Raw genomic sequence first — 13,969 nt, forward strand, 5'->3', positions numbered from 1 at the left:
GGAGAACTTAAATCATACTTACCTGAAAAGTTTCTTCTTTAAGATCCACAGATCTGCTACCATAGCTACTTCTCAAAGTAGCTACAGCTCAAAGTCTGGAGCAGAATCAGATCTATTGCTCAGCAGCTGGGGAAAGCCTTACTTTCCAGCTCTGCCTCTCTTCTAAGTGCACTAACGCAAGAGGTGATTCTAATACATTTTCTTCACTACAGATTGTATCAAGAATAATCTGAGAAAGAATACAACCAATTTCTCTTACTGCAAAGTGCAGTATATTCTCTTGTGCCAGTTTTCACGTACTTAATTTGGATGATCCATTGTCTCTGGCAGACCAGATTATAGATATTAATACTAAAAGAAAGAAAACACTGAGATAAGCACAGAATCTTTGCTCCTTTGTTACACTAACATCCAAATATCTCTTGTGACAAATTTCTCAGCTGCCTGTTGTCCATATGAACAAAAAAACTCCCTGTCCATAATTTGGACACCAAAATAGATGTCAATTATCTCTGTAGACATCCCATAGCCACTCCCAACATATGGAAATTATCCAAGGAAAGAAACTAAAAGTCAGGAGGCTCTGAATGACCAACATACAGAATTGGGCCAATATGAGAATGGCATATAGCAAAAGACTTCAGCGGGACAACTATTCTGTCCCAAGAATGCCAGTCTCTAAAATTCTGTATTTTGATGCTTAGTACTTTTATTAATTTAACAGTTGTATGCTTTGGAGGGCTGCCTGCCTGAAGCAGATATACATTGCTGATTCTAGCTAGGAAGATCTCCTTTCCAGGAACAATTTATCTGAACAGAGAAGACCTGTATTTCCAGTGATGTGATAGAGGCCTTTACTCAAAGGGGTCAGATCTAAGAATCCAAAGAAAGTAGGTTCCTAGGTTATACTCTATAGCACTGTGAGGTCAGAATAAAGGTGATTCCTTTAGAACGCAGTTACAGCCTTTTTTTTCCCCTTCTTTCCTAGAAACTATGACAGCATCACGCTACAGTAATTTTTACAGATTAACTCCATAGTAAGACTCTCTAGGGATATCCAATTCATATAAATTAGTTTAACATGTGATAATTAAACTGTTGACTCTGTAAGAGCCAGTAGACTAAGCTGAAGTTCCTAGCTTCCCTTTGGAGCTACATTAACAGCACTTGATGCACACATTCAGTTAAAAACCTGTTTAATCCTTTGAGGAGGAAAGGCTTTGCTTCAGCAGGCAGCTTTAGTGAAGGAGACACACAAAGATAGAAGCGACAAGTTCATCGAGTCCAAGAGTCGTAGTTGCTATGCTCAAATGAGGATTTTTTGCTGCTCACTCCTTATGGTTCCATAGTTCTAAGGATCCTTTAAGTAGGTGGAAGATAGCTGTGAAAGTGATGGTTCATCACTTCCACATTTTTTACAAGTTGATCAGCAGTTCAAAGGAATGATATAAATGGACTCAAATAATATTTATATTTTTCATACTATTTTATTGTCTGACTCCCCAGCTGTAAGCTATGTCTTCTGAAACATACTGACACCAGTCTGCTGCATGGCATTTCCTGAAGTCTTCGTTAGGAAGATAGTGGGATGCTTCAGAGAGGGTCCAGGTTTTACCAGAAAAGGAGAACAGGCAGGCAGTACACAATGCCCTCATCAAACAGAGATGACAAACAACTTAATCTGTTCTGGCCTTCCTGTAAACTAGCAGGAAAGTCAGAAGGTTTTTCCCTGAAAAGCTTGAATAGTTCCACAAAGTAATGTCTAGCACTCAAACACCATCAAATCCAGCATTTTTACTTCCAAAATGAAAGAGTCTTTCATCAGTCTACCTTGACCTTGATCAAAACAGAGGTGGTTACAAAGTTGCATAAGCATTTCTGAAACAATGTAGCACTAAGAATTGACCAGAATTCTTGTCCCACTTAACAGGACACTACAAAACAAGATTTCCTCTGGGAATTAACGGTTTAAATCATCTTGTGACATTATCTAGGCTCCTTTCAAAAAGAAACCACAATTTTCAGTGAATTTCTCTGGAGATTGAGTAATACCAACTTTCCACTATGCTCCCTAGCAGAAGCTAAGAAATGACCCAGTCCCTCTCCCTGCTCCGTGCCCCGCTAGAACTGATAAGGTCAGGAAATATTTATGTTGGAAATAGTGTCTATTCAGCCTGCAATGCTGCCTGTTTACATTACTCCACTCTGCAAACACACAAAGAGGCATTTACAGAGTCAGGAGCAATTTATTTATACTGGACTCATGCCGCCTGCATGTTCCTGATACTCAGAGAGGTGTCAAGGCAATGTCTGATTGAACTTTGCTGCTCATGAGGGAACCAGAGAGCAGAGGCTAACGTTTTCATTCCCTAAACCCTCCCATCCCAAGGTAGGAATGACCCATCTGCTGTTAAAATGTATCAGTTTTCTCTTTACTTCTTCACCTTGTCACATTTTGACTGCTGTACTCTGAAGAAAGTTTTAAGCCTTTGAGAAACTGAGGACAATGGGCTGCTGAAGCACCTTCTCTCCAACTGTTCTGTGTATGAGCTGCCTTCTCTAAAGCCACACTGCTGTCCTCCGCTCCTCAGCCCCCCTGCTAATCTGCCACCAGAAGCCACCAGAATGCAGTGATTTGCATTGACGGCTGGGAAAGGCAACCTTGTGGCTGGAGCACACAGCCACTCACGCCGGCAGCTAAGGACAGTCAATTTGATACCTTTCCAATTATAGCAAGGGAAAATAAATTTCTGCTTCAGCTAATATCACATTGAGAGGCAACATAACTGTAATGGGTTATCTAAAGGCAGAAGACGTCACATTTAAACAAATCTGTGTCAGTTTTCTTGTGTTTCTTTAGATGTACATACACACACACATACTTTTAAAGAAAACACGAAATACAACTACACGTTTACATGAGAAGACAATAAAGGCAGAAGAATAAAAATACATAAACAAACAATGAAGATTTTGGAAAGTAAAAACCTTCAAATGTCCCAGCCTAGTAAGGGTCAAGGAAGCCCTTTGATAGAATTAGCTCACAAGGAATGAGGGAAGAAAGAAAAAAAAGAAAGACCATGCTGAAGGAGTTAATGAAGGAAAACACCTCCTGCAATTGCCTGCAACAGCGTTAGCCTATACCTGAGGACTCATGAAGCTCCATTTACCACAAGGCACAGACAGGTTTATGACCCACTCCTCTCTACATTCTGCCTTTCTCCATTTTGTTAGGGCCACAAGAGAAAATGGCAGTGACTCTACAATCCGTACATTTGGGGAATCACTGAGTTAAAACTTGGGAAGAATAAAAGTAGCTAGATGAGAATATGCATTCCCCAATAAAGTATTCATCTCTAGGTCTTCTTTGTCCTTTGCAGCACATCACAGTGACTGTCCAGACAGGAAATGACCTCTCAATTTCACAGAGATTCCCCAAGGGTTCTCTGGCGACTGAATTGTTTCACATGTAAGAAAGCAGGAGACTGAGAAACAGAAAGGAACCAAGAGGTGTTTCCTGCCCCTACTTGGTAAGCCCAACACATTTGGCATTAGTGTGGAGGGGAGGAGGTACCCAAGGCCTGGTGTCCTGGAGCCACCAAATGGGCTGTGGGAGCAGTGGGATTCAAGCTTTACCACCTGAGTGCTCTCCTGGAAGCTTCCTTCTCTCAGCTAAAGGGAGGTGAGCAGGCAGGAAGCCACTGTGTGTTCCCATCCCTGCCATCACATGCCTCAAAAACATGTCAGTTCCTCTTCTGCTGGCAAAAGCATCAAGGCAATCACATGCAGAATACATCTCTTAGGAAAACAAGTCTGCTCAGAGCCAGAAGAGCTTCCAGCCAGGACACTTCCAAAGCATAGGAGAAGTTAGGAGATCCCCCCCCGCCGCTCCTTTAATTTAAAAATAAATATTTTGAGTTTTCTTCCTCAACTCCTCTCTCCTTAAAAGCAGAAAAGATGCCAGGAATTCCCAAGAGGCCTGGAAGCAGAAGTGCAACTGTAGGGGTAGTCTCTTTGAAAAGAAGATACATGCCCATGACAGAACTAGGAATTACACTTTGCTTTTGGTTGCTATGACAAAAACCACACACCTCCCAAAACACCAAACCAATCAACCAAACACACACCCCCCTCAAAAAAAAAACAACAACAAAACAAAAAACCAAACCAAACAACCACCCAGAATCTTAACATCATCCTCAAAGTTCTGAAAATGTGAGTCTTGTGCTTGGGAGCAGATGTTTGAAATGATAAGGGGCATCCTTACCCATGATGTCATACTACTGTCAGACCTGGCTATTGCCTCACATTAAATCACTGCAGATCTCACCAGAAAGAAAATAGAAATATCCCAATTGTAAAAACAGAACACAAAACCCACCTCTACACAACTGAACATTCCAATTTACAGAATTATGTGATGTAAGCCTTCATTGCTAAACTCTCCACATATGTAAGCACAAACATATTAAAAAACCCCTTTATTTATTAATAAAATACAACACAGAAGATAAAAAGCTTCACTTCCCCACCATTCAGAAAACTTTTCTTTTCAAGAAAACCTTTACCGACAAATCTTCCAAGTCCATCCTACATAAATATTCCAGCATGATCTGCTCTAGGTGGTCCTGCTCTGGCAGGGGGGCTGGACCAGGTCATCTTCTGAGGTCTCTTCTAGGCCCTGACATTCTATCATTCTAATGCAATAGCAGATACAGTCCTGCAGTTTATACACCTAACTGAACACACAATTTCATCAGAAAACAAGACAGACAATGAAACAGCAGTTGAACAGTGAACACTAGCTTACATCAGTAACCCTTTATAGCAGGTCATTCAAATACCACAGTGACACCAAAAGTGACTGCTGAGAAAATGGAGATGAAATGATTAATTAATTGAACATGAGCTGGAGACACTTCCAGCCCTCAAAGACTGTGCAGACTCATCAAAATAAAGTCTGATATTAAGCCAGACAGCCATCTTAAATCGCAACAACATAAAAAAGGCAGCAGAGAGAATGAGGATGGAAAAGAGTCTACAATACAGAAGAAAGTCAGAAATTGTTTTACCTCTGGAATCCAGAGAGCACAGCTCACGTGTGCCCACTTGGTTCCTGTCCTGGTAGCTTTCATAGCACCTCCTCGTTTGGGACACAGGAGGCACTGAGGATGTATTCCCAGGACGCAGGTGCGACACAGCCAGCTCCCTTCAGGTACTTTTAAGATTCCATAGCATGCCTTGGAGGAAAACAGGTATTAAGATCATTGCACTGAGAGGACTTCATGCACAATCAGTAATAATTACATGGTCCAAACACCTCCAAATATTAAATACACAGTTTGGCTTTTATTTAACCTTTATCTAATTTCTTTACCTTAAAATGAATTAAGTGATCAAAGAAAAACACCCTCTAAAGCAAAGTCTCTTTTGCTGCTTTCTTTTCATAATATGTGCTGGTATTACTTGCTTATAGTGTAAAACACTGACTGAACAACCCCACTGGTTAAGAACTCATCTTACCTTTTAGTGGCTTTTCATTTCTGAAGCAAAAACCAAAGACATTTATTTAAATTTGCTTTTGCAACTAATCCTTTATAAGAATCACAATTTCCTACCACTAATAATTTTACATACTACCATAATTCTATTTAGATGTTGAGGGACCGAGGTTGTTTGATTGAAGACTGCTTCCTGAAACATTAGATTACCTCTGTGGTTACACTCCTATGAATTATTTGTTACTTCAAATATATAAATATTGCAACAAAAGTCATGGCTACACTGAAACTATGACGTGCTGGATTTTATTGCTATTTCTGACTACTGCACTTAACCCTTCAGAAAATGAGATACTTTGAGATATTTCTCAAGTTCAACTAGGTTTACGTAACAACAACAACAAAAAACAAACTAACCCACCAAGAACAACAACAACGACAAAAAAAATAGTGTATTTTTTCCTTTGAATTCCTAGCAGTTCTTAATGGCTAACTACACGGGTACCTAGATACATCCTGCTGTACACACATACAGGCATGTTAAAGCTGATTATATCTGAAACCATTGGCTGCCACCAAGGTCTAATCCCACTCAATAGCTCCAAACAAAAGCTTTATCAGAAGAGTGCTTTTAGTAGAAATCTCACCATTCCTAGAGATGGGAAGGTTCAAGAGGACAGGGTCTTTCAAATTCAAATTCAGTACAAAATGACAGAATTGGAGCATAGTAGTGGTAGGAAGGGACTTTTGGAGATTATGTAGTCTAAACCCTGCCCCACTAAAACAGATACACCTAGATCAGGTTGTACAGGAATGCATCTTGGCAGATTTTGAAAGTCTTCAGTGAAGGAGATTCCACAACTTCTATGGGCAGCCTGCTCAGTGCTTCATCACCCTTAAAGAAGGTCCTTCCTTGTGTTCACAGACAGAACGTCCTGTGTTCTTGTCTGTACCTATTGCCCCTTGTCCTATCACTGGCCACCCCTAAGAAAAGATATTTAGATATTTATAAGCATCTCCTGTTGGTCTTCTTTTTTCCAAACTAAACAGGCTCAGGTCTTTCAGTCTCTCCTCATACAGGGACTGGAACATCTCTCTCCCATTATCCTCGTGGCCCTCTATTGGTCTCTCTCCAGTAGTTCTCTATCTCGCTTGAGCTGGGGAGCCCAGAACAGGACACAGAACTCCAGCTATGGCCTAATTAGGGCAATTTCCACACTTGCCTTCCCAGTCTTCCAATTACAAGATCTCAGTATCTAATATCAAGTGATATCAGAAAGTATTGTACATTTATCTCAGGTCTGTAGAGACGGGGACTTTCTTGAGGTAAATGCTTCATTATGGAGATGCCAGGCTGAGTAATGTAAACGCTGGTTTTGCTGTGACAGCTGCTTTAAAAGTCCATCAGGGGGAGCTGTAATCTAAATTTTACAAGTGACTTTTTTTTCTCCCACCAGCGTTCTTCTTGCTGACAGAAAAGGCCTTACACCTAAAATCATGTTTAGGTGATTAGAAATGGACTGAAACTACTTTCTAATTTAATCCGAGAAGCCTAGACTACTAAACCGGTAATTTCACCATGTGCTTGAGCTGGCACAAGAGTACACCTTGAAAGAGAATACTCTCACACTCACCTCCAAACTGTGTGATGACAAACAGACCTGAGGCTACATAGTGAACCACAGCCAATATAGATTAAAAACAGATTGTCAGTTGTTAGGATTAGCTCCAGCTCAGTTCATTTGAGGCAGGTCCAGCATGAGGAAGGGTCAAGAGGAAGGAGGCAGCAGGACATCAGCAGGTAAGCACAAGCTTAAGACTGCAAATTTGTCACTACTTCTGAACAGGCACAAGCAGGGGCTGAATCAAACAGCCCAGCTGCCAGCCGTATTCCTGTCACTGGCCACATTACTGGCACTCAGGCTCACGTGGCTGCTTCATGCAGTGAATCAGATCAAGCAAACAGCCAGGCTGGAAACCAGCCCACTGCATGCAGGGAGATGACAGGTCCTTTTTCAGTCAGTATGTATTCCAAGTATTATTTGCAGACTGTGCAAAAAAAGGTTTAAAAAAACCTTCTTAGCCTCTTTTCAACTTGCAGCAAAACCTTCTTCCAGAACGCGATGGGCAGAAACCACAGCGTTCATATCCCTTCTTTGATTAGAAGGATACCTCTGCCTGACTATGCTGAGCTCAGAAATGCAAAGTCTTGGCTACACCTCAAACACCATAAATGTGAGCAATATTCACATTGAGAGCACAGGCATCCCAGGTGCTTGTGCCTTCTGAAAAAGATCAGTCTGTTGAGTGCCTACTCATGGTTTCAGGTGGCTAAATTTGGACAGTTCACGTCTGGCCAACCAACTAGCAAGTCAAAGCGAAAAGGCCCTGTTCTGAAACCAATGACCTTTAGATTCTTCAGAAACAGACAAGACAGAAGTTCCTGCCCTCTTCAAAAGTAGGTTTAGTAATGGGGGGAAAATTGTTTATGGTCACAGGGGAAGTACTTGCAAGTCCCAAGAACACACTTCATGGCCCTATGGGACTGCAAATGTCCATGAGTTTAGCACACTAGGCCACTTAATCTACTGTAACTGCAAAGATATAAAAATACAGCTTAGTATTGCACCACTCATCAAAACTAAAGAACCACAAACCCTTCCAATTAATATTTAATACCAGCTCAAATTCCACACTTGCCAAGGTAAACTTCAACCACAGGACAATGTTAATATTGCTGCAGGCACTAACCTGGTGGACACAGATATTACACTTGTCACAAAACACCATATCATTCCCATCTTCACTGTCAGGGGACCGGCACACATCACAGATGACATCTTCATCGTATTCAATACCCAACCCTTCTTCAGTCTCGATAGCATGATTCATGTTCTCATGACAGTGCCGTTCCAGCACTTCAATTGTCTTTTCCATTGTGTTTTCATCCAGGGGCCCACATCCTGCAACAAAGTACAGAGAAGGGCAATTGGGGGACAGTCAGGCTGAGATGCAAGACGAAGGAAGGACGAGTAAAGCAGTAGGCACAGCATATTCTCTCCCATCATGTACTCAAAAAAACCCCAAACAAACCTGCTGGCAATACATACTCTGTTGATTTGAACATCACACATGCTGCATACACCTACCACTAATCAAATTTTGCAGAAGCAGAACCATTTAGAAAAGGATTTGCTGTGGCACTGGCTTTCAGCTGGCAGCTTCAGGCCATACACCTCATAAGAAATCGTACAATACTGACAACTACAAGAAATCTCAGGACTGCACGCTCTCCAAATTCTCAGTCAAAATGATGCTGCTGCCCATAGTACAGCTTTACTCAGACCTTCAGCAGTTGGGATAGACACATGACAATAACATCAGAGGCTAACATTTTAACGGCTGGATTAGACACATGATTACAGCTACTAATTTGGATTCCTTGTTGCAACCAATAAACACGGAGATGGAAAAGATAAATTACAAAGTGTCTTCTGCTATTAAATTGTTCCAATGCCTGGATATTTTCTGACTTCCTGAATTAAAAGTTACAGAATCATTCATGTGGGAAGGGACCTTCAGGAGGCTCTAGACTAATCCCTGGCTCCAAGTAGTGTCAACAGTTAATCCAGACAAGGTTGTTGCTTCTAGTCAGAAATTGAAAATGTCCATAGATGGGGATCTGCCCCCTAGAAAAGCTCTGATTTTGTTAACCACATCCCTGTATGTCTGGGAAGTTGGTCCTTGTTTGCGCTTCGTACATAATCTGGCAATGGAGCTCAGCTGTGAGCTCCCTCCTTCATCAAGATGGTCTCCCGACACATCTACTCTACTGCTTCTCTTCCTTGCTCCCTTTGGAATATCAGTTACCACTACTTCATAGCTATTACAGCTAATTATGTGACATGTTTATCACGCCCCTACAGCTTCTTCCTTGTTTATGAACAGGAAATCCAAGAGATGCCAAGTACCTTCCTCCTTTGTCCACCTGCCCTTCCTAAAGGACCTACAATTACAGAAGAATTCCAGGCACATAGGCTATTTTACCACAACTCTCATTATTCCAGTGACAACTCCAAGATAATTTTCCATCAGTCACTTCTCACAGCCCTCTATACCCACAAGCTGCATGAAGAAAGTTTACTTAGCTAATTTCAAATGGACTAACGTGTGAAACTTAAGCTGTTAAGAACCAAGTGTGCAAGCACCTCAGAACTCTGAATGTGCACTAAATAACATGTTCAAGTTTAAGAAATGGAAAATCTGCTTTTCCTACATGAATTTCTAAGTTTTGAAGTCCTAAAATGAATTCCACTTGGTGTGTGCTTCTCTCCTGCCTAAGTCTGCAGAAGTTGCAAAGGATTTGGATGTGAGGGTTTTTTTATGCACAACAGTATAACATAAAACATTATCAGATCAAACATGTCATTATTTTTAATCATTTTTACCTTCCGTTCTCATTCAGAGCTCTTTAAGAGATCTTGCACAGCAGACTACAACTTAAACAGCAGAAATTAATTGCCGCTTTTAAAATCAGAACGTGCTGTGAATTTACCCATTTCTGTAAGCTCTTCATTTAGCTCCTGAAGCCAAAAGATGTCCATGTCATCCAAGTCATAGCGACACATAGATTCCGCCAGTTCCAAAATATTGATGTAACCTGGTTCTGTGGGCTCTTGGCTGGAACAGTGGATGTATTTCCTGGGTCGTGTATACAGTACTTCTTTCACCTTTTCTGCTACAACCCTAGAGTGAAAGCAAAAAAAGAAATGGGAGTTAAAGCTTTTTAAGACCCATCCTTGAAAGACGTGGAATATGTTTTAGAGGAGCAAAGAAATCCAGTGTTTTCACAGATTCTAATCCTGTCAGTAAGCGTAGCCAGACTAGAGAGAAAGGACTCTGTATATGTCACTTCTTTACACAAAACGTGTTAAGGTTTGCTATGTATACAGAATCCTTTTTAAAATGTAAGCCTGTGCATATGATTTTCAATTTAACAAATGCTACTAGTGCAATGATGAAAGTGTTTCTGAAACCTGCACAAACCTCCCTACAATCTTTGTATTACATTCTTCTTAAATGATAGGAGGAAACCCTGCCAACTGATTTCTTGAAAATACCAGCTTTAATTTATTCTGCTGCAGTGTGTGTGGTGGTGGAGAAACACTTGCTCTTCATTTGGGATAAACAGTCTATCCTTAGTTTGTAAATGGCACTTTGTTCACGTTACAAATGCATTATTTTTGTTATGTAAGAATGATTCTGAAGCCAAACAAAAATGTTAAGGGAAAACAGCTAAAAATCAGGAAACAAGAAAGAAAAATACTGGTGTTTTCAATCTTTCAATTATTATATAGAGATAAAACAGTCTTTGATTAGTGAACTAACTTATGGGAATGGGAAGACTGACCTTGGCTAGATAAAGTCAATCTTTCTCTGAATTCAATGTAAGAGGCCCTGCATGTGAAAGGAAGCCAGGGAGATAGTGAATGGAATGGTGCCATGCATGAGCAGCTCTGCCTGCTTTCTGAAGCTAACCCTTTACAGGGCAAGGAGAGAAGAAGGGTTGAGGGAAATAAGGCAAGAGGAGAAAGCAAGGATCAGGCAGCAGTCAAGCAGAATCCCACAATTCTTAGCAATGTGAGTTGTTAATGTTAGCACAAGTAACATCCTTCTGCCACTCTTCCTCTCAATTCACTTTGCTCTTTTAACTCGTCTTCCCTTACAAGGTCCTCTTTCTTCTGGTCCAGCCAAATCTATAGCAATTTCTCCTCTAAATGTAATATTGCTGATATGAGATGGAATATATTTATTTTTAATAACTTGGCACTGACAATAGCCCACATGGAAATTAAATTGTGCTGGCATCAGCACTTTTACTGGACAATTCATTTATCTGTCTCTCAAAGACCATGCTGGCAATAATGTTTTTATGATGAAACATGCTCCATTTCCACAAGAAAGGGTTGGAGGACTACTATTATGTTTTCCTAGTCTAAGCACAATGCGAGAGAACAAAAGGTTATGTATCTCTCTCTCTCCTGAAATTGGTATCACTGAACTTAGAAAATCATAGAATCAACCAGGTTGCAAGAGACCTCCACGCTCATCCAGTCCAACCTAGCACCCAGCCCTAACCAATCAACTAGACCATGGCACTAAGTGCCCCATCCAGGCTTTTCTTAAACACCTCCAGGGACGGCGACTCCACCACCTCCCTGGGCAGCCCATTCCAATGACAATCACTCTCTCTGTCAAGAACTTCCTCCTAACATCCAGCCTGTACTTCCCCCGGCACAACTTGAGACTATGTCCCCTTGTTCTGCTGCTGGTTGTGTGGAAGGAGAGACCAACCCCCACCTGGCTACAGCCTCCCTTCAGGTACTTGTAGACAGCAATGAGGTCACCCCTGAGCCTCCTCTTCTCCAGGGTAAACAACCCCAGCTCCCTCAGCCTCTCCTCATAGGGTTTGTATGCCAGGCCCCTCATCAGCTTCATCGCCCTTCTCTGGACACGTTCCAGTACCTCAACATCTCTCTTGAATTGAGGAGCCCAGAACTGGACACAGGACTCAAGGTGTGGCCTGACCTGTGCTAAGTACAGGGGAAGAATAACCCCCCTTGTCCTACTGGCCACGCTGTTCCTGATACACCTGGGCACACTGCTGGCTCATGTTCAGCCTACTATCTACCAGTACCCCGAAGTCTCTTTCTGCCTGGCTGCTCTCCAGCCACTCTGTCTTCTATAACATTAAGCAGCTACTTGTGGTGAGAGAAGCAGAAAGGGTTAAAGCTATGGTAACAGTAACCAAATCAAATTATGTGAACAAGCGTGTAACTTTATCTGTATCAGTAACCACTACATACCTACTGCTTGATATCATCATGCTTAATAGAGATGGCTTTCAAATTACACATGTAAGATTTGGATTTATTTTAGATTTATTAAACTCACCACACTCAAATGAGAAAACAGTTTTTAATCCACTGCACTACATGACTCAGTAAAAAAGACAACTTTTCTTTTAAATTCACAATGTAGATACTATAACAGTGCACAGACAGAACCAGATTTGGACCAAAGTGACACAGAAATGTTCTTCCAAACTGGTATTTGTTTGGTTAAGAACACACCTAAAAGCTGATGCATTGGAAATTCAAATAATATAATAAAGATTACTTCATTCAGACAACCTATTTTTGAGAGACCATCTTCTTGAAGTTGACATTTTCTGCACATGACCTATGTTTTGATCACCATTACCTGAGAGAAGGCTGTGGAATAGTTTCTGGACTGGCTGGAACTTGAACCCCTTTCTCCCACTCTTGTTTCCACGTGTCAGCAAAGATATAATACTCGTCAGGGTTGACATGGTGAGAATCTGGTAGTTTCATGGCACTGATAAGATCCTTGCGGAACACCTAAAAGAAGCACCAGGGAAAAGAGTGGTTTGAGAAAATGTGTTGTGTTAAAGGAAGCTGTACATACTTTTCTTAATCTACACTGAAAAAATGCATGCACCCTGAATATTTTTTTAAAGAGTACCATCACATTAAATAGCAATTTGAAATTACCTAGGTTATTAATTCTCAGTGTATCAGGTGCTGCATAACAAAAAGTTTATGCTAACTCAAAATCATGCTGTCATCTGAAAGCTCATAAGAAGGACAAAGATTGTAACAAGCAACCAGGGAGAGGGTAAAGGAGACCTGAATCTAATTTAGCCTCACCATATCGCTTTCCAACAGCTTGTTTTACTTGCCAGTCTGTAGGCTTTAGTCTGACTTAGATACAAGGCAGCCTATCCTTTTCTTTTACTCAGTTTAGTTACTTGAAACTGTCATATTCATCATGGGCTATGAACAGTTGCCATGGCAAAACTGATGTATAGGTTCTTATTCATTTATTAAAACCACTTGAAGCTTTACTGTCTGGGATCTCTGTCATGAAAGACGAACAGCAGCCGCCTTTGCTGAAATGAGACCTGTAGTGCTCTGTGCCTGAACTCCAGTGATGCAGGCACAGCAACACAACCCAGCCTCAGCATCCTTCAGCAAACCTACACAATGCAATGCTGGATTGTGTGTCAAAGCAAACACATCCATGACAAACCTCAGCCACAACATTCAACTCTTGGCTCAAGAGGACTAAGTTTTCACAAGCTTGTAAACATGATTATCAGTCATCTCAAAGCTCAGTGTCAATGTCTGTCAAATACAGGTGCATGCAATTTAAACACAGGGCACATGTATCCTTTGTGTTTTTTTCCTCTCCACTGCTACACTGCACCAGTTTAACATTCATAAAACAGTGACTGTGGCTTGGTGTTAGGGAGACATCACAACTAATTAGCTGCATTATCATAGCGAGAAATCAGATCTTCAAAGAGCAGTAAAATGAAAAGAGAAAATATCCCCACAATAAGCTGTGGCATGTTGAACTCTCTTCTTACTAATTCAGCTTTATAG

The 13,969-nt window shown here is 41.1% G+C and overlaps 1 protein-coding gene across 6 annotated transcripts in view; it reads right to left on the reverse strand.

Annotated features, from left to right (window-relative positions):
* Positions 1-13,969, reverse strand: part of JADE3 (jade family PHD finger 3) — a 74,799-nt gene that overhangs the window by 10,609 nt on the left and 50,221 nt on the right. For all 6 annotated transcript variants that reach the window (XM_064143491.1, XM_064143490.1, XM_064143492.1 and 3 more), the window contains 4 exons: positions 12,765-12,922; positions 10,057-10,247; positions 8,253-8,464; positions 5,073-5,240 (listed from right to left, as the gene is read on the reverse strand). In XM_064143491.1, the coding sequence (XP_063999561.1) occupies positions 5,073-5,240; positions 8,253-8,464; positions 10,057-10,247; positions 12,765-12,922 (729 nt within the window). The remainder of the gene's footprint in view (positions 1-5,072; positions 5,241-8,252; positions 8,465-10,056; positions 10,248-12,764; positions 12,923-13,969) is intronic.

Source organism: Pogoniulus pusillus, chromosome 5, assembly GCF_015220805.1.
Source record: "Pogoniulus pusillus isolate bPogPus1 chromosome 5, bPogPus1.pri, whole genome shotgun sequence".
NCBI classification, from domain to species: Eukaryota; Metazoa; Chordata; class Aves; order Piciformes; family Lybiidae; genus Pogoniulus; species Pogoniulus pusillus.